We start from the raw sequence: 24,592 nt of genomic DNA on the forward strand, positions 1-24,592 counted from the left end.
GCTCTCGTTTTTTTTGTCCTAAAATGTCCGATTTTCAGACAAATACTGTCCGAATCTAGCCGACAGTACCTGGCAACCCTGGATTGTGCTCTATTGATTTATTTGTTAAAAGTCTACGCTTGGCCCCGATTTCACACTTTGTAAAGTTTGCGTGATAATTTAACATTCTTAACCAACGATTCTCACTTTGTGCGCCATTAGGTTTTTTTAAAGTGTGGCGCGAAATATTTGCCTGAGTACTATAATTTTATCTGATGTTCAACTAGTATAGGCTATTGCTGACGACGAAATAAGGGAGTGCTTGACAAAGCTAAAATTTCCGCATTTTGATCCCATTTTAATTGTTATCGACAGCTGTTTTACCCATCTAGATTCTAGTTTAAGGCAAATTATCTTTTTGCGCAACGATTCTGTTTTTTGTGTGTCTGCAATGTGAATGTATAGTTTCTGGTGTTGCGGGCTTAAAAAGTTTAGCAATCACTTCAAAATTTTATTTTTATCGTACTGTGCCAATAATGTTTCGGCAATTGCGTATTTGTAACCCAGCCTTGCCGCCAAACACAGGTCGTCTTGTACTTTCGGGTTCGGGTCGCAATTTCAGTCCCGCTTGTTACTCTGGGCCGACTGGGTATATGTGGTGGTCTAACTTAGGGTTGCCATACGTCAGGATTTTCCCTGACATGTCAGGGAATTTAGTGTTTAAATCTGCGTCATGGAGAAATGTTAAAATGTACTTAAAAGTCAGGAATTTAAGAAATATATATATATGTGGAATTAATGTACCAACAGAGAAAGTTTCTAGTAGCTAGCTATACAACCGTTTCTATACCATGAAACGTAAAGATGTAAACTGGCGGCGCGCAGGTTAACAAACAAGGTTACTGTTTCGTTTTGTAGTGTGTGTGCGCACGTAACAATATCTGTTTGTTACTAGTTGTCTGACAATGTGCTGAATACGCAAATAAAAATCCGCGTCTCAAGAAAACACAGCATTCGATGCTACGTGGGAACGTGGAAAAATTCATTTGCTTTAACTGTGTACCTAATATGCAAGGAACCAACTAACAACAAAAAGTCGAATGTCGTGAGACATAAAAACATTTTTACACTGGCATTTTATTTCAAATTTAAAACGGTCTTTGTGGCTCCCATTGTTTGTTTTTGCAAGTGCCCCCTCTTGCCCCTACGTGGCGGCGCCCATGGCTGAGTGTTGATGCGAAATGAGTTAAAGACGTGATAAAAACGTGATGCAATATTTACAAAATTAATGTGGTGTCATTTCTCCTTAATTCTATATCAAAGTAAACTTAGATAAATGATGTTGACATCTGTCCAGCTTTACGTCCGGTCCGGTTCGGTCCAGGCGTGGATAAATAGCAATGCCCGATAAGCTTCGTATAGGCATCCACCTTCGTAAACACAAGTATCTGAGATCTCAGCGCAAAATATAACAAATCTTTGTACACAGTACACAATGACAGGTGCAAAAAATGATCTTAAGGCAAAGCGAATAGGCACAAATACACTATAACTAATTTGGACTACGTAATGAATTTTGACAGCTATTGATAAGACAGCCATTGATAAAAAGCGTCTTGTTGTGCGAGCCTGTTTGGTTGCCATGACAGTCCACTGCTGTCAGTGGTTACGTCACAGCAATACCACGAGGTTTAAAGAGGTGAGCCACAATCTCACGACCTCACACTAGACAATCATCCGCTGTTACATGATAAAGAGGCCTGTCATTGTCATTAGCGGTTGTGGCGGACAATGGATTATGAAATCGTTAAGTGTTTGTCTTTTGCTAATGTCTGCACCCTGATAGTTGGCCAAGCATTGTTAAAAAGTGCTTACACGAACAAAGATACTTTTGTCACGATTGACGACTTAACAATATTACTTTTTTATGAAAACTATCTGAAATCTCTAAAATACGCATTCTAAACATGTAATTATAACACTTTTATAAAATAAATACTTGTTATACAATAACCTTTACCGTAGTCGCATTGACGTATAAAATTACACATTGGAATATGCGTGTTTTGTTGTGGACGTATGACATCATACCCAAAGTTCTATAAAAAGGCGCTTTATTGCAGCGGTCAAACACCAAATATATCTTACTCCCGACAACAATGGCCAAATATTGACGTGCCAACATTTATTACTATTTTGACAATGACGTTCGTGTAGATTATTTAAAAACAATCTGTTTTTGAGATTGGCATGTTTTTGTGTGTGTGTACAATAAGCACAAAGGTTTATAGCGTGATACACTTTCTATTGCTTACAGTGGTAATATACTTATAATATGTTTTGCTTTGTTGCACATTTTCTTTAGGCTTTCTAAACATAAATCATGCCGTAAAATTATTGTAATAATCTACGCATAATTGTTATACCTCACAGCAAACATGCTTAAATTTAAATGCAAACAATCTACCTTTTACGACGTTGATTGGTCTGCCTCCAAACCGCCGATGCTGATCGTACGATGCTCGGTCGCTACAGAAGTTACGAGGTGTTGAACAAACAGACTCGTTGTTATGCACCGTAGTTAGGAAACTTGGTAACTGGCGGTCAACAGATCCGCTTACGTCATCCCTGCTTCCGAATCTCGTACAGTGAATGGTGATGTTAAATATGCACAGCAGCACAGCAATTTGGAAATCCACTTATAGGAAAAGCACGTGGCACAACGAGAAAACAGAAAACTTTGTTCCCGTTGTTTTTCTCCTTTCTTAATCGATTGAGCAACTTTGGTTGGTAACGTGGCGGGAAGCATTAGATGCGAGGCAGACATCATTGCAACAGCAGAAGTTCTCAAACTGGGGAAGTTTAATGTCAAAGTGCAAATTTTAAATTCTTTGACGAGTAAATATATGTAATCTAATTATTTAAGACATGTGAAATTAGTTTGTTGTAGAAACTTTAGAAAGCATTTTTTATTTGAAACTAACCGAGGGGTAAAGGAGAAAAGGAGTTGAAACAAATTTGCATGGGGAAAGCAACGGCTTTTTAAGATTGCATTTAAATTTTTTTGGTAACTTGGTTGTGTAATTAAGCTGCGCCCTTTTTATACTGATATGTTATAATTTGATTGCAAAGAGTGGGCCTAATAACTTAAACTTTATGTAACTTAAGTCTTACAGAATATAAAATCACTTTGAATTTTGTTTGTCCGGTGAATTTACTCGAAAAAAGATGGCATTTTTTAGGTAAAACAAAATTCATTAAACCAAAAATGTTCTGCATGGGCTTTATTGCATTTTATGTCCGTAAAATAATTTTGGAAATTATTTTCTTGTTTTGGCCTCTGAATATCGTACTTCGCGCAATCACTAGCAATTGGGATGTTTCACGAACTAAATACATGTTAATCACTATTGCAAGGTAGCCTAACTATAGTTGTCGTAAGAGTTTTAATTTAATTCTGATCCCTGCGTTCAAAATTTAAGTATCCTTTGTTTGCGGAGATATTGCGTTTTATTTCCAAACCAACAACAATCGGGTTAGTAAACTGTACTCACATATGTATTTACGAAACGGTGACGGTAATTTGCTGCCTTACCCGTAAGTAAAAACGATGATGTAATGTTCAGCTACGCAACGTAATTTTGTTGCACTGTGCGCAGAATTCAAGATATGTAATGTATACGACTTACCATGACTTTCAAAAACGACATTTATTACACTTTTCAATAGCAATTTCTTACTCCAAATTACAAACAAATTTGTTTCATTACTCAACCAAATGCACAGCCAGCTTAACGAGATAATTGGAAAATACGTTATAATAAGCTTGCTATTGTTAAACGTATACTGCATTAATATAATCTGGTTAATAATAATAAGGGAATTGTAAAATCCCGCAAATATACTAAACACTACAAGTACAACATATTTATGTATATTTTTTAAAATATATATTTGATAGTTTCCTTGGATAAATATAACTGCTTTTGTTCAGATTACTTCGAACAATAACAACCAAAATTCAGACATAACTTATCATAATGTACATTCAAGTTGCATGCTTTGCCTTAGCCTTTATTGCGTCAGCTGGTACAATTGTCACGTGTTTCTGGAACCAATGGGCGATTACCAGCGGAGCTGCCAGCACCTCTTTACTCAACTCGATTTGGGGATTCAACGGTATCTGGGTCCAGTGCTTGCAGTACACCACGGGGCAGTATCAATGTGATGACTACGGCACTGTCCTCTTCAACATGCCAGGTTGGTGCGCCTTTATCATTTAATTTAAAGCAGTGGTTCTTAAGCAGGGGTACGTGTACCCCTTGGGGGTACGACATGCAGGCTGAAATTATATGCTATTTAGGCATATTTGTGAAGAATGCATAACAAGTTACTTTGTTATATATCTAAAACGGGTTAGTTTTGTCCTATACTTACAATACTGTTTTCATGCATGCATTCAACACCCAAGTTATAAATACACTAAGTTTAATTCCTATTATTACAATTTTATGAAAGCTACGAGCGCAAAAAAGGTTAAGAAACACTGAATTAAAGTCTACTGTTTGGCATTTTTGAAATGACCCTTTTGTGCAAAAGAGCGCTATAAGCGTTTTCTTCACAGTGTTCGATTTTACATTTAATTTGCAAACTTTGATCCAAAGAAATTTTAGGTAGGTCAGTTTTTGTATTGGTTACTTTAGGACAGGAGTGCACCACCTTTTCGCAATGTCGGCCGCAGCACAGATCCAAAATTACACCAACGGCCGCCAAGTGTCTGTTTGTTTTTGTTTCAAAACTACTGATGTAAAGAAATAGGTTTATCACATATATGTAACATCTAACTGCGTCCGAAAAGCTCAGATTAATTTCTATCTTGCACAAATCGAGCTGAACAGTTCCAAGTGTTTATGACGTCATCATCTATATTGTGACGCTTGTAGCGTGTGTTTTTCGCATTGTTGGCAGAGGCGTACGAAAAGTCTGAGGCATATGACTCCTAGGCTGACAGGAATCTTTCCAGACCCACAAAATCCGTTTTAAGCAGTTTTTGAACTCATATATTTAGCAAAATAGTTTTATATAGGTCACGGCCCCCCAGTGACCTATATAAAAGTATATGTTAATTTACTTGTTCAAGGCCGCAGGTTGTGCACCCTTTACTAATGGCGATTCAGCAAATTTGAACTTCTGTCAAGTTGTTAACTGGAACAAAGTTTTAACCAACATGCATACAGAAGCTAGACTTTAGATTCGAAAGCAAAATACTAGCCCAAACCCAACACTATCCAATCGTCACCTAAACTTCAGCATTACCTAAAAATGGACTGCACGAAATGACGCCTCTAAAATTGTTCTACTTTTATGGTAGTTAGATTTCTTCGTCTCTTTTGTTTGTTATCGAGTAGAAGAAATATGATTTTACTGGTTCAGTATAACATTTATTTAAACAATTATTCGCTGTCTATCGTGAAAAGTCAAGTTAAAAAAATCGGTAAACCCTATTTCATCGTTGTTTGATTTTTACGCTTAGGTGGGCGGTTACGCGTAAATGCGTTATGCTCACAATGAGTTCGCTGTACAACTGCTTGTTTTAATGCGTCGGACAATATTGGAAGATACAACCTTGTGAACACAAATGCGGTTTGCTAACAACGTTTTGCGCATAAACATGGTAACTACAACAGAGATAGAAGATTTGAAATATTGTGTAATTTGTACACTTCCTTTTCTTTTTTACCTAAGCAATGAAATAATTGAAACACCAGCTACATCATCTCTATTTTATAAGCAATGAAGTTGAACAAAAGTTTTGTAAAATACTGCAAATGTGTCAAATAGATACACTACAACATGTAGTGCAAAAATGGTTGAGGTTTTATGAAATCTGCACACATAATGTAGTTAGTACAAAAAAACAAGGAGCATAAAATCACAATATATTTTTAAGTTAAGAATATTACCCCTAAAAATGTTCAAGCTGTTTGAAAAAATAAAACAGGCACCAAAGGAATGTGAGTACAGCACATAAAATACATGCACAAAAAACAATAAATGCAAAGTAGAAAATCAATTGCAAAGAATTTTCCAAAACTAGAGTATTAACAAAATATCTATTAATTTTATTTTATTTGCAAAATGTTGGCAGTGCTTTTATGTCACAAAAAGATCAGAATACCTGAACTATATCATTCGAAATGCTAGTTCCACCATGTTTTGAGCAGCAGAGTTATGAAAACACACATAAACTTCTTTTGGTGTTGGTCGACTGATAGAACGCCCAATAACCCAGTACTGTACACTGGGGGGCTTTGACTTTATTTCAGACTTTTGGGATGGTTTTTGGCATTGAAAAAGAATTCCTTCTTCTACACAGTATTCTTTACTTGATTTAGATGATTTAAATCGCTGATGCAATATCATACAATGCTTTTTAAAGTTTTTTACAATGTCCTGATGTAATGGACTGTTCACAGTGTTTAAATCTTTTGCTGTTGGCACAATCAAAATTCCATTTAGTGTATTAAAAGTCAGGTAACAAAACAAAGTGTTTTCAGCACCTAAGGGTAGTTGTTGGTGACCACTAGACGCACTAGGCACCACATCATCAATTGCATCTTGAATGTCCTCCAGAGAGTATGCAGAAGCTTGTTGAGTAGCTTTGCCTGATTTTCCACTTTCATCAGAGCCTTGTGAACTGAATGATTTGTCTCTGAACAAGGTCTTTACTGATATTTGTGGTGATTTCTCACCAAATGATAAATCACGTTGGGACTTCTTTAACTTTTGTGGGGATGCCTGTCCACTGCTGACAATACTCTGCTTTGACTTTAGTGGGGAACTAAAAGATGGGAAAATACTTTTATCTTGTTTGCTACCACTTGGTGGTTTTGCTCCTTTTAATACCGATAAAGGCAACAAAAACTTGTCGGGTTGGGCCAGCAAAGGTTTTGAGGTAGATAGCAAGCGCTGACTCACACAATCTTGAAAGTGACATGTTTCTAAGTTTAGTAAAGTGGCACGTGCCTTATTGACATACATTGGGTCTGGCCTTGGTGTATGTGAATGGGGAAACAGGCTACCATTCATTTGTAAAAGAACACACAAAAGTGTATGTTTCAACCCAATAAACATCCAAAAACACCTTCCTTCACTGGGAATATACTGCTCTTTATCCTGTGTTGCTGTGTGGGAGCTCCAAGGAAAAACTTCACGCCAAATCAACAGAAGACCAATCCGTTCTTTGCGATTTAAACCCAATAATGAATGGTTGTAGCAAAAAAGTGTAATATCATTCAAATCTGATGTGGGTAAGTGGTTTGCAAGCAAATGTCCATCATAAAAGACACATGATCCACGTATAGTGTACAGACGCCTTGTGTAATTTCGTCCACTTGAGCCATCATCAAAGTCGCATGCTTCTAATTCTGCAAGTGCCGAATTAGCATGAGCTGTTAGGTCTGGTGACAACTTTAGGAATTCCATTCCAGGAAACTTCCATGCTGAGCCACTTGGTAAAGCTTTGCTAACAAGTCCAGATGATGCATTGAGTATTAGTACAAACTGAAACAGATGATCCAATCTCAGTTTATTCTCAGGCAGAAAGGCTTGGAGCACTGATCCATACATTACAGTCAAAAGTCTAACAGTATTAGCCAGGGTGTGGTGTACTTGAGGAAGGGAATAGTTATCTCCTGGAAGGCACAGCACCAGTACTTCAGTCTTTACATGGTAGTATGCACAATGCACCATCTTTCCTTCTATTATTAAGGATGAACTAAGAACTTGACTTCCAAAGGTATCTTGTATGACATCCGAGAGTGTCACAAATAATCCTCTCACCAATGCCAGTTTTGATGGCAGCGTAGAAGATCCCTCAATGGGCGGATATGAATACAGCACGTCATCATTCTCTCCTGCTGTTTCTGAATGAACATTCAGAGTGAGGAAAAAGATTGCATTTGGAGCAGACAAGGTACAATCTTGTGACTGTCTCTTTTTGTTAGGGCTTAACAATTGCACTGTGCTCACTGATTTCAGCTCTTGAGTTGAATGTGTAACACCATGTGAATGTAATTGTTGTTCCATGGACTGGAATGTAAGTTTAAGCTTGCTGGGCTGAATAAAACTTCTTAAAATGTGTTCTATGTTTGATGAGGATACATGCATATCATTTATATAGAGCAGTACATCACCAACATAAACTTGACCAGTTCGAAGAGAAATACCTCCAGGTACAAGAGCGTCAACAACAACACTTTCATTTGTTGATTGATATTTTATTTTTCTATCTAGCGTGATAATGCCAAGCATGCTAGCCAGAAGATTGGTTGGAAACTTTCTTTCATATGTAGATGCTGCATTTACTCCAATGAACACATTCTTTAGGTTGCCAGTGGCCAGGGGCATTTCGTTAAGGATAGGCACTCCATTTTTTACTATGGTATCACCACTTTCCGGATTGTCTTCTACATAAAACAATTCTCCGGCTCTCATAGGTTCTTCATTCCAAGCTGGTTCATCATCATCAGAAAATTCGCTGTACTCAGAGTCAGAAAACGAGTTGTTTTCACTGTCTGAGCTTTCATATCTTTGTTGAATTTGTTGTTGCCTTGTTTGTTGCAAATTGTTGGAGTGATTGCTTTTCTGGTACAAAACTGGTCTGTACACGTCAGTTTGATGTTGCATATTTACTGCCATTGTGCTGAGAAATAAACTATATTGCGTTGATCACCACATACTGCCTAAAAATAACAGATATTTTTTGAATTAATTGATATACCCTATTTAAAATACATCACAGTAGAAAAACAGGACAAGACTGCAACAAATCTGGAATTCGTTTGTTGCTTTCACTCAGATAGCACCAATGTTGGATGTTTTGTGCTGTGTATCCTCACCTCATGGATAATGCATGATGTAAGTGACATAACTACTGTTAACGTCGCTACGTCGCCTAGGCGTAAACTAAACATACTGTTAATGTAAAGAAACACCAACCCAGCCCAGTGCACAAAGTACAATCACACCACTAGGTCGAGAATAAAAACGATGCTGTTAACGAGCCAGACAAGATAATATATATATACGAGTCAAAATTATCTAAACCAGCGTTAAAATCAACATATTTCGGTGATATAAAGTAAACCGCCATCCTCACAACTGTCAGGTGTCAGCTCAAACTCAACCAAATACACGATAAGTTAAAGACGGTTGTTCAATCAAGAATTTGAGATGTTTACACCTGTGACGTCACAACGGCTGTTCAATCAATGACGCCAGGCGACGCTCCTACACGAAAATAAATTCAACTGGGGAGTTCAAACAACTGCATAGTTTCCATTTTCCAGCTATTACAATTTTAAAATCAAAGGCAATAATTAAATCTTTATTATCAAAATTTTAATAAAGGGAAACCAAACGTTTTAAGTTTAAGCTGTCTTAGCTTAAAGTTTTTCAAAGTTTGTTTTGCTTGTTAAAAGAAACTTTGGCATGACAAATACCATGCGGAAAAAGGATACGCAATGTTAAGAGTTTAGACGTTATATCGAGAAAAAACTCGAATAAAAAAGTGTGTTACGTTTGCATCAACCTTGAACGCCAATTATTATAGAAATGACTTTTCACCCTATTAATGCACATTAGTGCGCATCTGTTGTTGGAATTTGATTTGAAATGTTAGCAACATTTCAAATTTGTGTTCGTTGTTTCGTGGTTTTCAATCTACTAACAGCAAACCAAGAAAAAAAAACGTAATACAATCGCAAAACAAGAAATAATGCCTCTGCACGCGTCGGCAGCATGGGATTCGCATGCTCCTTAGCTTTGAACCGAAAAGTGGAACCAAAAAACAAGTGTTTTATTTCAAGAAGATTTTGTTCTCACTGCGATCAGGGTTTCACACAGAAAAGACCTATCAATGGAAATAGGGTTAAATTAATGATGCTTTGAAGTTATTTCTAACTTTCCTGATAATGTTTTAGTTACGTTTGGTATACATTGTGATTACTTAATGCAGAAGTCATAAGTAAAACCAGGTTAAAGGTGACCGTATATTCTTTTTGCAAAATAGGGGTTTAAGTTAAACGACAGATTAGTTAGTTAAGCCATGAAGTCATATGTGTGCTTCATGCAGCAAATTAGTGAGAATGAAAACTTTATTTTGTGCAGTTTGGTAAAATCTTGCTTCAATTCAAACCAGAATTTAAATAAAACGTGCAAAAATTTTATTTTGCAGTCGGTTTTTATCATTATTAAAACTTTGGAGAAAAGTTGTACTAACAGTCTTAGTAACTTGGAATCATGTACGGGCAGCTATTATGTTTTTTACTTGCTATTTTGTCGACTTCGTGCTGCTTAACGGCTACCTTCTGGAGTCAGTGGATCGTTTCCGGCCCAGAAAGTGGCTCTATTTTAGGTGCTGCTTGGGCATGGAGAGGAATTTGGGCTGACTGCTTTCAACTCTTTTCTGGCCAATATCACTGCGAAGAACAAGCTTCTCTTTTCCTCTCTGACCGTAATTACAGATAGTTCAATAAAAAAGATATCTTGTTAACATGCAAACTAACATTGAAACAACAAATGGAGTAATCATGGTAACAAACAAGTTCACAATTCGGTATCAGCCTGTGGTGCGGACGTAGTTTATTATTAAGACCTAAATTAAGACACAACTGAACAAAAAAAGATTTAGCTGTACCATTCCGAAATCTCACATATAGGCTACATCTTTTGATGGTTATCTTAACACAATACAATCAGTGCTTGTCTTACGAATGTCCATGGTTTTTGTTGGCCACAATTATTTAAAATATATTTATTTTCAATTAAATGGCAGCCTTTAAAAAATGAGTAACTACGATAAACCAGATATTACTTTATAAATTTACATGTTGGGTATAGTGCAAAATAATTTAAATTTACGATTGTCTCTTGTTTTCCAACAGCATCCATGAATGCAATTCGGGCCATGATGTGCATCGCTGTGTGTCTTACTGTCATCGGTTGCATCGTCATTTTGTGCGGAATGGAATGTTCGAAATTTTTTGAAGAGGCACCAAATCGGAAACGGAAGATGATGATAACAAGTGGTGTCATTTACGCTGTTTCCGGTTAGTTTTTTATGTTATTTGAGAAGTTTTGCATTATTTGACTTATCGTAGGTAATTTAAGTTGCATGGATGATACTGATTTGCTGATCGCTAATAATGACATGGGCATTTGAGAAAAGTTTATTAATTATAGGCATGTCGTATTTAGTCATCACATTTTTAGGGAGGGTAAAACAAAAAGTCTATGCTTGGCCGTTATTTACTGTGATTTCCTATAATGTTGTTTAAAGTTTAAACGGAACAATTTCATACACAGGTGCCCTTGTCTTAGCCTCCTCCGCATGGTATACCAGCATGGTGATCTACGAATTTTTTTCTTTTGCCAACCAAGACAACCTTCTTCGCTACGAACTGGGGGCCGCCTTGTACCTGGGTTTTGTTACTGCTGTGTTATGTTTCCTCACCGCCCTCATTTGCTGCTGTATGCCCGGCCCCCGACAGGAAACGGATAAATACGAGTCATCTTACCCGCTAACTCGTTCGCAAAAAATAGAATTTCCCACTGCCGTCGAAAAGTCCAAGCACAAATACATGGATTATGTTTGACCCAGATCTGATTTATAAAAGCTGGTGTAAAAACGCTGTTGTCTAGGTAATAATAAATGTACAAAGCTTTCGTTTTTGCCTGTTGAATAGAAATCTGGACATCAATTCGTTACCTTCGGTTACATTAGGCTCACTTAAATATGCTTAAGCGAAGCTGCTATATTGATATATATATCAAAAATATATTTTAACGCATGTGAGTGATTGTATTATGCTTTCTTTTTAAATTAACAAGCCACAACTGGCAAATTAAATTTGTACTTTTTTGTACTATAAAACAGCTAACAGTATAGTTTGAATTGTAACATGTACGTGTACATTTTTGAAATTGAGTTTAGTAATAAAATTTTAAATGTTTGAAAAACAAATACAACTATGTTTTATTGCTTTTAGGCTTTTGTATCGTTTTTTCATCAAGCTCTATTGATTTTTAAAATTTAGCTTTGGGCAGAGTTTTAAGTTCGCGATGAGAACGTTTACGTGACCACAACACGCAATGAAACGTGCAAAAATCGTGATTGACAAGTGACGACGTTTGCAATGTACAAGTTCAAGTGGCCCACGACAAGAACGTTGGCGCCGCAATGCCGAACCAGCATCAAATTACTGAACGTGGTTTATGTCGTCAAACCACGGTTCAACTAACTCCTGGTGTATACGTTATTACGCCTTTTTACGTTGCCTACGTGCGAAGTTCATGTAACCCAATGGTTTCCATGTAATACAGAGTTCAAAATTAGGGCCCGAACCCGAATTGTTTTTGAGAAGCCCGTTTAGACCCGAAAGTTGATTGACAGGCCCATACATTGAAGCCTGAGGAAAGACCAAGATAACAAACACAATGACGATTGGTCTTGACAAGGCAGTTTAGGTCTGCTTTACATTAAGTTAGTTCTAGCAATTGGCTACTTAGTTTTTATTCAGAAAAAAATATTTACTATACTGAAGAAGAAAAAAACACAGAGTGTAAAGTCAGGCCCGGATCAGGCCCGTTTTCTGGAAGAAATCTAACCCTGAACCCAGCCCGAACACGACCCGAAAATCTTGGTCCGACTTGCAACTCTGATGTAATAACACATGCACTTTGAGTTTCATTTTTAAAGTAGCCAATGCAATAGATACATTTGTCCAAATTACTTACATTGATATGCTAGTATACTTTAAATTTAAACATACGTTTTTTGTTTTTAATTGAGTATTTATACTTTCTTCTTTTGTTTTAAATTCCCTATATGACTGAAAAAGTGATTCTGGCGCCCACTTCGAGAACCACTAATATTGTAGCTTAAACCGCCATTGCAAGCAATTGATTTGTGATGAGGTATTTGTAATGTCTACTGTGATAAACCGATAGTCAAAGTATGTCTACAACTCATCTGGCAAATAACTATGTGATATAATACAACGAGACCACTAGAATGATATCATAAGTATAAAACGTAAACAAAAAAATCCGAAATGCTGCCATAAAGTAAACAATCTGAAAATTTACAAATAAAACTCGATTGGAGTTAAAGCGAAAGCATTAGACACGTTTTATAATGACAAAACATACTCCCTCGTACCGCCAGAAATGCCTTTACTGACCCCTAGTGGTGTTTGGGTCGCCATTGTGATTCCACTGTCGGTGTAGTCGTTTATCATTCAAGTTAGTCAATGCAGGACCAGGAACCACTACAGTTCTGCATAACACAGTTGTATTTTAGTCTGTAAAGCAGGAAAGCTTTCCGAAATTTAGTTTAGATAAAAATTTCTACGCCTAATGAAAGTTACTAGGACCAGTGCCGGATTAAGCGTCTGCTGGCCTCTTAGGCACATTTTATATGTGGCCCGAAAATCAGGGTTGCCAACTAAAAAATTAAAATTATCAGTGAAATTGTCAGCGACTAAATTTCTACTGATTTTAAAGTGGCCTGGATTTTTGACTGGCCTGTAGGCACGTGCCTACTTTGCCTAATGGCTAATCCGGCACTAACTAGGACATTTTTAATCATTATCACACAAAAGTTTTTGGACAAAACATTTTAATTTAAATCGAATTTTAAAACGGGTTTGACGCGTTATTGATAAACAGTAAGATGCCAAATAACGTATTACGTCACAAACAAAGTTAACCATTACACAAAAATGCTACCGATAGAAGTTAAAAAGTAGAAGCTTTTGCAACCAAAAAAAACAAGCAACCCAACAGAATTTTCAGGTGACCTTTGGGTAGCAACCTATGGTTTAGGAAACACCGGTCTAAAGGACATTAAAGCAGAGGTGCGCGCAAGGGTACTGATTAAATATGGGATCGAAATAACAATAATTACATCTAACACAGTGGTTCTTAACTAGGGGGGCGCCAGACATTTCCATGGGGGGCATGAGCCAAAAGGTAAATAAACAAATTTATCTAACTTTGGACTCACCTCCCCCTAAAATTAATTTTGCAAGTGTACAGTAGTGCATTGTTTGCGAGCACATTTTTTTTTAAAAGAAACGAATATTGCAATACCTGGCGTAACACAAATTTTGAATAATGACATACGTGGCAAAGTTTTTAGTTTGTCAGTTTAAAACAGGGGTCACCAATTTTTTTTTACCTGCGAAGCCGGATCATTTTAATAATCACGCTCGAGAGTCGCATGGGTTACAAGCCCAGACGCAGCATTTTCCCACACGCGAGGCGATTTTGATGAGACCGCAAAGGGTTCATTTCTTCCCACGATCTTATTTGTATTCAGGTTGTGCCGCAGTTTAATTGTAAAATTATAAAAATTATAGAAGTGTCAAAAACCAACTAATGCACGTTTATTCTACCACAAGGAACTAAAAAAAGCAATTGTTCGCACACAATTACTATTCTTTGCTTTTGTATGATACTCATGCCTTGTTATCATGTTAGACCAGGTAAAATTATCACTGAAATGTATTATATGAATGTTTGCACAATCATTAACGCCCCCGGGTCGTAATTAGGCGATTCCTGGTTTACAACATAGGCAACGGCAACTTCTGGTAGTTCCATTGCTGCATGTGTTGGAAAAACTGTCGTTTTTTGCCTGTTTCAGGGGGGCGTGAAGTGCCCGACAAACACCTTAGGGGGGCGTGGACAAGAAAAGGTTAAGAACCGCTGATCTAACAGTTATCCACGGTTAGGTTAAAACCGATCAGGATAGATTGATGTGTTTTAGGCAGTGTTTCATACCGGAACGCAACGGAACATTATAGCGGAACGAAATAAATAATTTTTGGCTCAAATACCGGAACGAAATACCGAAATAAAAAATATTCAAGATACCGGAACGGAACGAAATACCGTTATTTATTATTCCGGTATTTCGTTCTGGACATTTGACATGAAACAATTGCTGAAAATTTCGCGCCGTTAAGCTAAAATAAAAATTGAAGCTCCTAAAATGTACATACGCAAAAGTTATGTGACGTAACAACTACCGACAATAATTCTTGTGTGTTGCAACTTTCTTTCTTTTTTCGCTTAATAGTTGCAAAGACCACAAAGAAATGTTCGTTTGTTAAGACCGAAATACCGAAAAATACCGTTATAAATTTATTTCGGTCGGACCGGAACGAAATGAAAATATCGGTCCAGAACGAAATAACGAAATAAAAAATTTGCTCAGAACGAATAACGTTATTTGGTTTCGTTCCGTTCCGGTATGAAACACTGGTTTTAAGTAAAGCATCATGTTTTGAATCATTAAGCAATTTCAAAAATTGACACAAGTTAACTATGCGTGATTGCTCCGCACACACCAGACAATAATGAACGTAAGACAATGACGCTTTCTTGATGTGACCAACTGACGGTTTATGAGGGGAAAGCATAGCAAACATAAACGTATTGACAATGGCCATGTCCGTTTGAGCTTGCTGTTTTGAAGCTTCGGTGCATTAAAGCCTAAACCTCGCCTTCATGCACCTTAATTACCGTGTTTTGTAAACCGCCACCACATTAACTATATACTTGACTACTTCAGAACCGAAACAAAACATGAAAATCTTGAGTTAACTTCACATTCAAACTGGAACAGTTTCGAGACCACGTTATAAGAAACAATATACGATAATCTGAGCAAATATACGATAAGTATACTTATTGTGGGTCATTATATTTCCACATGGAATTAACTTTCTGTAGACTTAAACAGGAATAAACTACGCAGCCATGTCATATAGGCAGGCTGGTGGCGAGTCATTTGGGTAACTTAAATAAACCAGTGTATTTTACAATTAACTTCCGTAAATTAATATAATTATCTTTGTTGCAAGAATCACGGGCTCTTTCGAAACTTCAAGTTATGGACGTTCATTGTACTTACTGTATTTTAAAACAAAACAAATATAGGTGCTATTTTTGGACGAAACGTGCTGACACACTTAATCTGTTTTGTTTTTGAAAGGAAATTAAAAGTGTTGTGTGTGTGCCAATTTGCCACATGTCATTTTGTGTGCCATTTGTCATTTTATTACACATCTAAGGCACACACGAACCAAATCAGCTGAATTATACCGTAAAAATTTCAAGGTCAATTACAGGTTATCAAAACGCCACAAATGAGTCAAATCTTTTTTTACGTCCACTACGATAACATTGACCTGCAACACAGAAGGGGTGACGAGGCGTTAATAAGTGGAAATCATAACAAAACGAAAAATCGAATTAAGTATACTTTACTTTTCGACCACCATTGGTTTCTATTGTACCAATGGAAATTTACCTCTTGCGATAAACAACACAGGTGTGGGCAATTAGTCATCATTTGATATTTAAAGGGAATATGAATAAAATATTTTTCTTTTACAGTTTTTTGGTTTTGCACGGGGAGATTTACACATTTGTCAAACTTTATTATGGTTGCTGCGCTGCAAATTGATTGTTGCATCCACAAATCTAACTTGTTTGCTTCTAAATTCTACGTCTGAATTACACACAACATTTGAAGCCATTATTTTAAACTCACACAGATCATCAAAAATAAAAAAATATAAGCCCTACACTTTTCAATCAGCCATCCAAAAATCCAGAAAACAACACAATTAAAAATTATTTTTTGTCAACAAAACAGCAATCAAAGTTAATGTACTATTTTATTATTTACGGCGGTTTACCTTTAAATTCAGGTAATCCAAGATATCGTCAGCGTAAAGGAAAAGGTTGTCATGGACACAGAGAGTGTGAGAAAGTTGCGCGGAAATGATTGAGGAGTTTTTAAGAGCGCTTGACTAGTCATCATCGTGATCAAACAATAGCAAGTGTGATGGGATTGCGGAAAATCTTATATTCCGCTGTTTGTTTGTTTTGTCGTCTCGGCCTCTACTTTGCCGCTGTTTGTTTTGTTAACCTTTGCGGCTGTATTTGTTTACCAATATATACCAGAAAATACAGTACCAGATTTTATCACAAATGCATGACACAACCATCCTGTAAATGTTTTTGGCATTACAGGTTTTGGGACAGCCACAAAAAATATATTGAATTATGCCTACTGCTGCTTGCGGTAGGCCGAAAGGTTTCGACGGAGTATTCCGATTTAGTGTTTTGGGCAGAACTTTTATTCAATTTACACAATTTGAAAGATGTCTTGTCCTGTAAAATATGGGTTTCCTTGGATTGAGCCCAAATAACTAAAATATTTTTTTTGCCAGGCAAGCATAGTGATCAGCTGATTCGGCATGGCGCCTTTAATGGACCTGGCGTGCTATGATTGAAAACACCTATTGATCTGTTTAGTTCGGCAAAATTCTGCCTTTTGGGAGGTTTGACTTCGGTCGGAACCGTTCGAGCGTTCAGTTCATCACTATTACATGCGCGGCACACGCAACTCGAAATTTCAACACACGTTGCAAACCCCAAACGTCCCAAGCACTTGGAGAAATTTCTCAGGCCGAATTACCTGGCGATAATCTGTGGCTACACACACTTAGTATTGATATCCGGCACTTGAAGCGTTTTACCGATGGTTATGGTAAAATGATATTGTGGATATAAAAGGAGGCGCATTGAAGTCCGCTGGATAACAAACATAGCTCACAAGTCTGTGAGAACTCAGCGAAACTTGAATTCAGGAAAGAAATAGAACCTCTCAGGAAAATGCACACTGGTCTTAGTTGGTGGCTGTTGTGGACGCTATTGGGTCACTGCTTATGGATTGACGGTAAGTTTTACAGGCTTCAAATTATTGTTAGGAATGTATGTAGGTTGAGTGTTGAGAATAAATGTGTACTAAAAACCGAGCATGACATGTTGTTTGGTGTTCAGGTCCAGTTTCACAAACTTGTCAAAATTTCGAACATGCTGCCGAACATTCTGTTTATTTGTCTTTGTCCTATGTTTTGTTGATTTATTATTGACACGACTTATTAATTTGATTAAAAATAAACCTGCCAGAGACTTGTATATTGTGATATAATTTTGATTCTAAATTTTTACTCATCGTTGTGTTAATTATGATGATAACATAGATTTTATTTTGCTTCATAATGAAAAGTACATGAAACAAAATGTTCCCATTCAGTTTCTAGTTCATCAACAATATTACGTCGTAAACGTCAGAGTGCCCCGAGATCAACAGCGGCAATAACGTCACCGTCGCCCGAATACATTAAAGCACTGGAAGAATTTTGGCCGACAGGAAGCAGCAGATGTCCTGAAGGGTAAAAACTATTACTTCCTGTAACGCCTGGCAACGCACTGGCGTCACACTAGAATCAAATTTCAGAAAACACGCGGGAATTTATTCGGCATACGAAATAATTGTTGTAATTGCGATCAAATACGTTCAGTCACGCGGTTTTCTTTAAGCAAAACATACAGCACTCAGAAAAATGGTTTATGGAATTCGTTATATATATGCCAGAGCTAACGCTTACCAGAGTTTTGGACCAGGGTTTCAGATGACAGTAATATTGCAAGACATCACTAAAATGGCTTCTGCATACTTCAAATAGGGCTACTCTAAAATACGCAATCTTCGCATTCTACTAAAAAAAACTAATGAAGATGTTGACGGTTAGGGCTATTAGGTTCAGGGTGAGGGTTTGTAATACAAATAACTTTCTAATTTGACCTCAGATACCTTTTGGGCCTAATTTATGTTAACATGCAGTACCATACGGTGTTTAGTACCACTCTCAACACGTATGAGACTGTTAAGCCCAAACTGGGCATCTAAAACTAAATTATAGCGTTATTTTTGTTCTAAATCCTCACTCAGACCTTAAAGTCGTAACCGTTAACATTTTTATAAGTTTCATACGTTTTATAAGTAGATTGCGTATTTTAGGGTAGGCACTTCAAATATACAACAAATGTTACATTTTTATGCAAATCATGCTTACCTTGCAAAACCAACATTATTATTCGCTTCACCTCTAAGAGTTTTACACATTTAGCATTATCATCTGATAATGCCAAACAAATTAAATCAATAACTTTCGAATGCACTAAAGTTTCAAATTAACAACAGCAATTTAACACACTACACGTGGTCCAACCACAGTCCAACAAACCTTTAAATTAACTAAGCATAGCAGAGAGAAGGAAAATGTAAAGATATTGTTACGGTATAGGGAAAATTCTGGAATTGTGGTGCAATCACACATATGATGTGACGCAGGTACGGTTGAGTGATTTACGATTTTACACTCCTCTTTGAAACAATTCACGTTTTTTTATCGCAAAGATTTCGTAAAAGAAAGTTGCGGTATAGGATTTAGCAAGCCTAAATAATTGCACAAACTGAACCCTGGATTTTTTTCAGTTGTTATACCGTCGAAGTTACATCAACGTTAACAAAAAATACCTAGGGCTCAATTTATACAAAAGAACGTGTCGGGTCAATGAAACCAATATCCCCCTCTTAAACAATTTTTGAATGAATATAAGTGTATCGTTTCGTCAAGTTATTGTAGCAATTTTTTTGCAGTTTTATTCAAATAGCAAATAATAAAAAAGTCTCTTCCTTTTTCAGGTATATGTTATGCTACGATGAGTCATATTGTTTTACCAAAAATCAATTGTGCCATGGAAAGGGGCCATGTATTGATAGTTCTAATAATATCAACGCCATTTGCATGGGGAAAACCACAACACCAGCTGGACATGATTCCACAAAAGGTTGGACTTTTTTCTGTTAAATTCATCCTACTCTCTATAAGCTCAATAAGGTTTTGGTCTTAATAAATAGAACAAGTGTATTTGCAACATAAAATTTATTGCATTTTTTCAAATAAACAACATAAACGATCTCAACAATTTAACGATCCCAACAGCCAACTTTATTACAAGGAGTAAAGTTTAATAATAAAAAAGGCCCAAATAGACGTAAAAAGCGACATATGCTTGATTGTTCAAACCGTTATTTTCATCACTAAACTTATAATAGATCCGTATGTAGTGCTCGAAAGAGTAAAGTAATTATATAAAAGAAACACAATATGATTTATGCAGAGTTTGGTACACCACATGTTTACAAAAAGAACTATATAACTTAAATAGATTGTTGTATTTTATGAATTGGGAGAATTGCAATTAAAATGTCCAACAGACAAGTATTTGTTTTGAATAAATTATCTAAATCTATGTAAAAATATAAAATCATAAATGTAAGCCACAATTTTTTCCCAATACCAGTTAAAGGTGTTTTGTTTAAATAAGTAATTAGCCTTTACCCGATCAAAAATCGAAGGTAAAAATATGTTAACATGTCGGTAACCAAGGTTGTTTTTTATCAGCCTATGAAGGAAAGCCCAATTCTATAAACCCGTCAGAAGAACCAAGCTCAAACGGTCAAGAAATCAAGGAATCTAATAGCAACGTGACGTACGCAAGTAGTTTCAGGTACTAAAATTACGTTTGTTAAAAAATTGACCTTATTTTTGCTGGTTTTCAGCATTCCGATCCATAGTATAGTATAGTATAGAAAATGCAGTTTTACATAAATTAAACTGTGTCAAAACTAAAAGCACGACGTACAATGAATTAACTGCATTATGCTTAGTCCAAATGACTCCAAAATCAATAGTAAACCATGAAAAAATAGTAAAACCATCAAATAGTAAAATGATCAAATGTGCTTGAATACAATATAAATAAACAAAGTATTCACGACAAGTTACTTGTTTTTCAGTCACCCACTTGTGATATCCTTCTTTGTTCTGGTTGGCGGTCTGCTCGTTTACGTTGCTATGGCGACAGTGTGCTGCGTAACAATGCGCTGGAATACGGTTGGGCCGCGACCCCTTGGTGCCCAACCGTCTGATCAAACTGTACCATAGAAAACTTCACGAACTTTCTACGATTGCTGTTTACAGCCATTCGGTTAACATACTAAAAACCATTAAAAAAGGTATACGCGACTGTTGTCTCGCTTCTAAATATTTTTCAAATAAAATTTTTTTTAAATATTTTTTGCTTCTAAATATTTTTCAAAAATCTAGACTTATGTTTACAGAGAAAACAGCATTTCCATTACCCTACACTTGTATTAATTGCTTTTTGTTTACCCGTCTTGCCTGTAAACTTAAACCCAAGTGTAAATGTAAATAGTTTAAAATTTTGGTATATATTTGTCTTGTCTTGGTATATTAAGTGTACTACGTCCAACAAGCTGCAGTAAATGTTCAGGGATCATAACTTGTCAATTTTAGGTCAGCAGTACTAACTTGTAAAAAGTATTTTAAATTTAGACTTTAACACGGAAAGAAATGTCACAAAAAGCTATGCGGTACGTTTTCTTTCACCAAGCAAAATAAACGTAATTCAGCGCAACAACATAATTTCGTATTAAATGTGGAAATTTGTCTGCATCATTTGAATAACCACGAGTCCTGATAAGATGACCTCGACTAAAACTCTGTCGTTTTTTCTTTGTGTCATTTTTTTGTTGATATGTAGATTTACTCTTTTCCATTTTCCACTGCAGCATTCCATATTCTAGTTGTTTCAACGTGCATATTTATAACTGCTGTTATGTCGGTCTAATTTTTGTGAGGAAATGAATTGTTATGTTTATTGTGTGAAGAAAAATTATCTGTATTGCGTTTTGTGGTTGATTTTCGGGGCCGGTGACCATGCATATTATAATTGCACATTTTTCATCGAACTACAAATGTCCGGGTGGGTAAAAGGGCAAGTACAAACACCACGTTCATTTGTAGAGTCCTAATCAAAAATTCAAGTCGGCGTATCTCCGGCCAACTGTTGATTTGACCAGTTTATGCCTGGATTATACTACACTCGGCCATGTGGTCCTAATTTGACGACTATCGAAGATAATTTAGGCGGTTTTAAGCTTGGCTTGTTATGCGTGGCCACCTGAAGGATATTTTGAGCATGGCCAGATTTATTGATTTGGGGAAAAATGCACGTTTTTAATTTTGTTTTAAATTCCAATAGTGTTTAATTTAACCTGCGTTTAAACTTGTTGTAGGTGTTGAAACGCTTGGCAAAATGCATGTAATGAATACAGCCTGGGTTCGTATTAGTTTGATCAAAGGACATCTCATAGTCTGCATGTGACGAATAAATCAAAATGTAGTGCGTTAAAATGGCGTCCTTTTTGATAAAATTATATCACCAATGGTGATGATTCACCATTTAGTTCAAGCTACAGCAGCAACTAACTTTCGGGTGACAAAAAGCGCAATGTTTTTTAAAAGTTGTTGAGTAAAACAAATTAAAATAGACTCTACAGTTTATCAGATAAAAAGCAGCGCCCAGGTATTGTTTAGACCAGTGGTTCTTAACCTTTTTGGTGTAGTTTCCCACTAAAGTCAACCACCAACTTCGAATTTCCCCCTGTGTTATTTTTATACTAATGTTTTGTGCCCTACGTTAACAAAAAAATTATCCTTTCAATGAACTAATTTTGTGAAGCGATTTGGTCTGGAACTCCAAAGGTATACTGCAATCTTATTTAGTTTAAATAGTGCTTCTGTGAGAGATTAAAGTTTTTGGAATATTGAAGAGTCTCCTCTACTTGCAATATTCATTTATTGCATCACAATCAACAAAGGAAAGGCTTTTATTCGCGCACAACAGTAGGGTGGAACCCGGCTTTGAATTAATCGTTGAAAGTTACTTTCAGCAAGGCTTACAAGACCCATACAAATCCAAAGGCCGTTTGTTACATCACAGACAAGACTGAAACCATCAATGACTTTGCTGTTGTGCACTTATGAAAGCCTTTCCTTTGTTGATTGTGATGCAATAAATGACTTATGCAAGCATAGCAGACTCTTCAGTATTCCAAAAACGTTTAATATCTCACAGAAGCACTATTTAAGCTAAATAAGATTGCAGTATACCTTTAGGGTCCAGACCAAAGCGCTCCACAAAATTATTTCATTTAAAGAATATTTTTTTTGTTACGTAGAGCACAAAACATGTTTATAAAAATAACAGAGGGGGAAATTCGAAGTTGGTGATTGACTTTATGTGGGAAACCACACCAAAAAGGTTAAGAACCACTGTCCTATTGTGTAATTGACGAAATCACGTGAGTATGTATTTGAATATGATAGGCTAATTATTTGCGACGTGCCTCGTGTTTATTACAAAGTGTGGCAGTTGGAGAGAGAGGTGTTACAGCAGGCCTGTCAAACTCGCGGCCCGCGGGCCGCATGCGGCCCACGAAGCCCTCCAATGCGGCCCACGATCAGTCAACAACAATTGTAGTATTTTGTCAGACTTTTATCTAATTACACTAAATTTGTCTTACTTTTCAAGTTGAAAGCTATTATTTAAACTGACGTTTACCGAAACTTAATTTATACATACAAATTCATATGTTATGAATAGAAACGATAGTAATTGAACCGTTCCTTAAAGTTTCAGTCAAGGGTGTACAACCCGCGGCCGTACGGCCACATTGAAATATATGTACTGGCAGGCGTGATGTAATTAAAACTTCTTTGCCAAAACTTTTGATTTTCAAACCGCCCTAAACAGATTTTGTGTTACCGAAAAGAGTATTACCAGCCTAGTAGCCATATGCGACAGACTTTTTGTAGGCGTATTGTGTGCAAACAATGCAAAAAACAGGTACAAAAAGCGTCACAATATAGATTATGACGTAATAATAGAGTTAAAACTGCGGGTCTTCACATTGTGGAGCTTAATCTGTACAATAAGTTGGAAATTAATCTGGGCTTTTTGGGCGTCAATAGATGGTATATATATGATATAAACCTTTTTCTTGTAATTTTTAAACAAAAACAGCAGATAATTGGCTGCCGTTGGTGAAATAGGGATCTGCAATGCGGTCGTCGTAGCGAAAAGGTTGTTTAAGTGTATACAATAAGATCAAAAATCACATGCGGCCCACGGCATAATTCCCAAACTGCAATGTGGCCCGCGAACCCCACGAGTTTGACACCCCTGTGTTACAGTGTCACTGTTATGGCTTTTTCGAAACCTTGTCAGCAACTTCTAAGACAGCTTAAATGGAATTGTCGTTTGCTATACAACAATGGCGAACAGTGTAGTCTGTGATATTCAAGGAATTATTTAGAATCTTCAAGCAAAAAACGTACCAGCATAGGTTTAGGAAACCGTGATATACACCGTCTGTTATAAGTGGTAAGTTCTTGGTTTGTATGTTCAAGTTCTTTTAACTAACTGTGTTGAAACAAAATAGACTACAGTAGTTGTGTGTGTGTAATAAGTTGCAGAATTAGGACGTCTACTTTTCAGCAAGTCAAAAAGCCGATGTCACATTTCAGGGGTATAAACAAGTGTCTATCCCAATTTTATCCATGGCTTATAACAACTGCCCATGTATGTCTGATCGATAATTTATAGATAAATCAAACTTGGGGTAGTGATAAATTTCTGATTGGGATGTTACCATGGTTTCCTATTTACGATTTATTCTTATCAGTACATTTATATTTGATCAATATTGCTTTTTGCACATATTCTGTAAAAACGCTAACGTGTCAACAAACGA

At 36.5% G+C, this 24,592-nt stretch overlaps 3 protein-coding genes and 1 long non-coding RNA gene across 4 annotated transcripts; 2 read left to right on the forward strand and 2 right to left on the reverse strand.

The window, feature by feature from the left end:
* Positions 1-1,096: 1,096 nt before the first annotated feature.
* On the reverse strand, positions 1,097-2,724 carry LOC145229072 (uncharacterized). The gene is made up of 2 exons (XR_013860348.1): positions 2,447-2,724; positions 1,097-1,409 (listed from the first exon to the last, which is right to left on the reverse strand). It is a non-coding gene; the product is annotated as an uncharacterized LOC145229072 (long non-coding RNA).
* A 1,220-nt stretch (positions 2,725-3,944) lies between these two features.
* Positions 3,945-12,029, forward strand: LOC145229071 (claudin-1-like). The gene is made up of 3 exons (XM_080094335.1): positions 3,945-4,239; positions 10,926-11,090; positions 11,347-12,029. The coding sequence occupies exons 1-3, from the start codon at positions 4,020-4,022 to the stop codon at positions 11,634-11,636; spliced, it is 675 nt and encodes a 224-aa protein (XP_079950461.1). The 5' UTR covers positions 3,945-4,019; the 3' UTR covers positions 11,637-12,029.
* On the reverse strand, positions 5,749-9,185 carry LOC145229070 (protein inturned-like). Its single transcript, XM_080094334.1, has one exon. It carries the CDS (start codon positions 8,677-8,679, stop codon positions 6,163-6,165), a length of 2,517 nt encoding a protein of 838 aa, XP_079950460.1. The 5' UTR covers positions 8,680-9,185; the 3' UTR covers positions 5,749-6,162.
* Positions 12,030-17,733: 5,704 nt separating the features above from the next.
* On the forward strand, positions 17,734-20,918 carry LOC145229612 (uncharacterized). The gene is made up of 5 exons (XM_080094956.1): positions 17,734-17,797; positions 18,158-18,296; positions 19,613-19,758; positions 20,376-20,481; positions 20,756-20,918. The coding sequence occupies exons 1-5, from the start codon at positions 17,734-17,736 to the stop codon at positions 20,916-20,918; spliced, it is 618 nt and encodes a 205-aa protein (XP_079951082.1).
* Positions 20,919-24,592: the final 3,674 nt, after the last annotated feature.

This window comes from Phallusia mammillata, chromosome 5 (assembly GCF_965637545.1).
Source record: "Phallusia mammillata chromosome 5, kaPhaMamm4.hap1.1, whole genome shotgun sequence".
Taxonomy (NCBI): Eukaryota; Metazoa; Chordata; class Ascidiacea; order Phlebobranchia; family Ascidiidae; genus Phallusia; species Phallusia mammillata.

Coding starts and splice junctions, on each gene's coding strand:
- LOC145229070 (XM_080094334.1), bottom strand. CDS start 8,679: ATGGCAGTAAATATGCAACATCAAACTGACGTGTACAGACCAGTTTTG.
- LOC145229612 (XM_080094956.1), top strand. CDS start 17,734: ATGCACACTGGTCTTAGTTGGTGGCTGTTGTGGACGCTATTGGGTCAC. Junction 17,798..18,157: donor TCACTGCTTATGGATTGACG/GTAAGTTTTACA, acceptor GTTCCCATTCAG/TTTCTAGTTCATCAACAATA. Junction 20,482..20,755: donor ACGTACGCAAGTAGTTTCAG/GTACTAAAATTA, acceptor ATTCACGACAAG/TTACTTGTTTTTCAGTCACC.
- LOC145229071 (XM_080094335.1), top strand. CDS start 4,020: ATGTACATTCAAGTTGCATGCTTTGCCTTAGCCTTTATTGCGTCAGCT. Junction 4,240..10,925: donor TGTCCTCTTCAACATGCCAG/GTTGGTGCGCCT, acceptor GTTTTCCAACAG/CATCCATGAATGCAATTCGG. Junction 11,091..11,346: donor TGTCATTTACGCTGTTTCCG/GTTAGTTTTTTA, acceptor TTTCATACACAG/GTGCCCTTGTCTTAGCCTCC.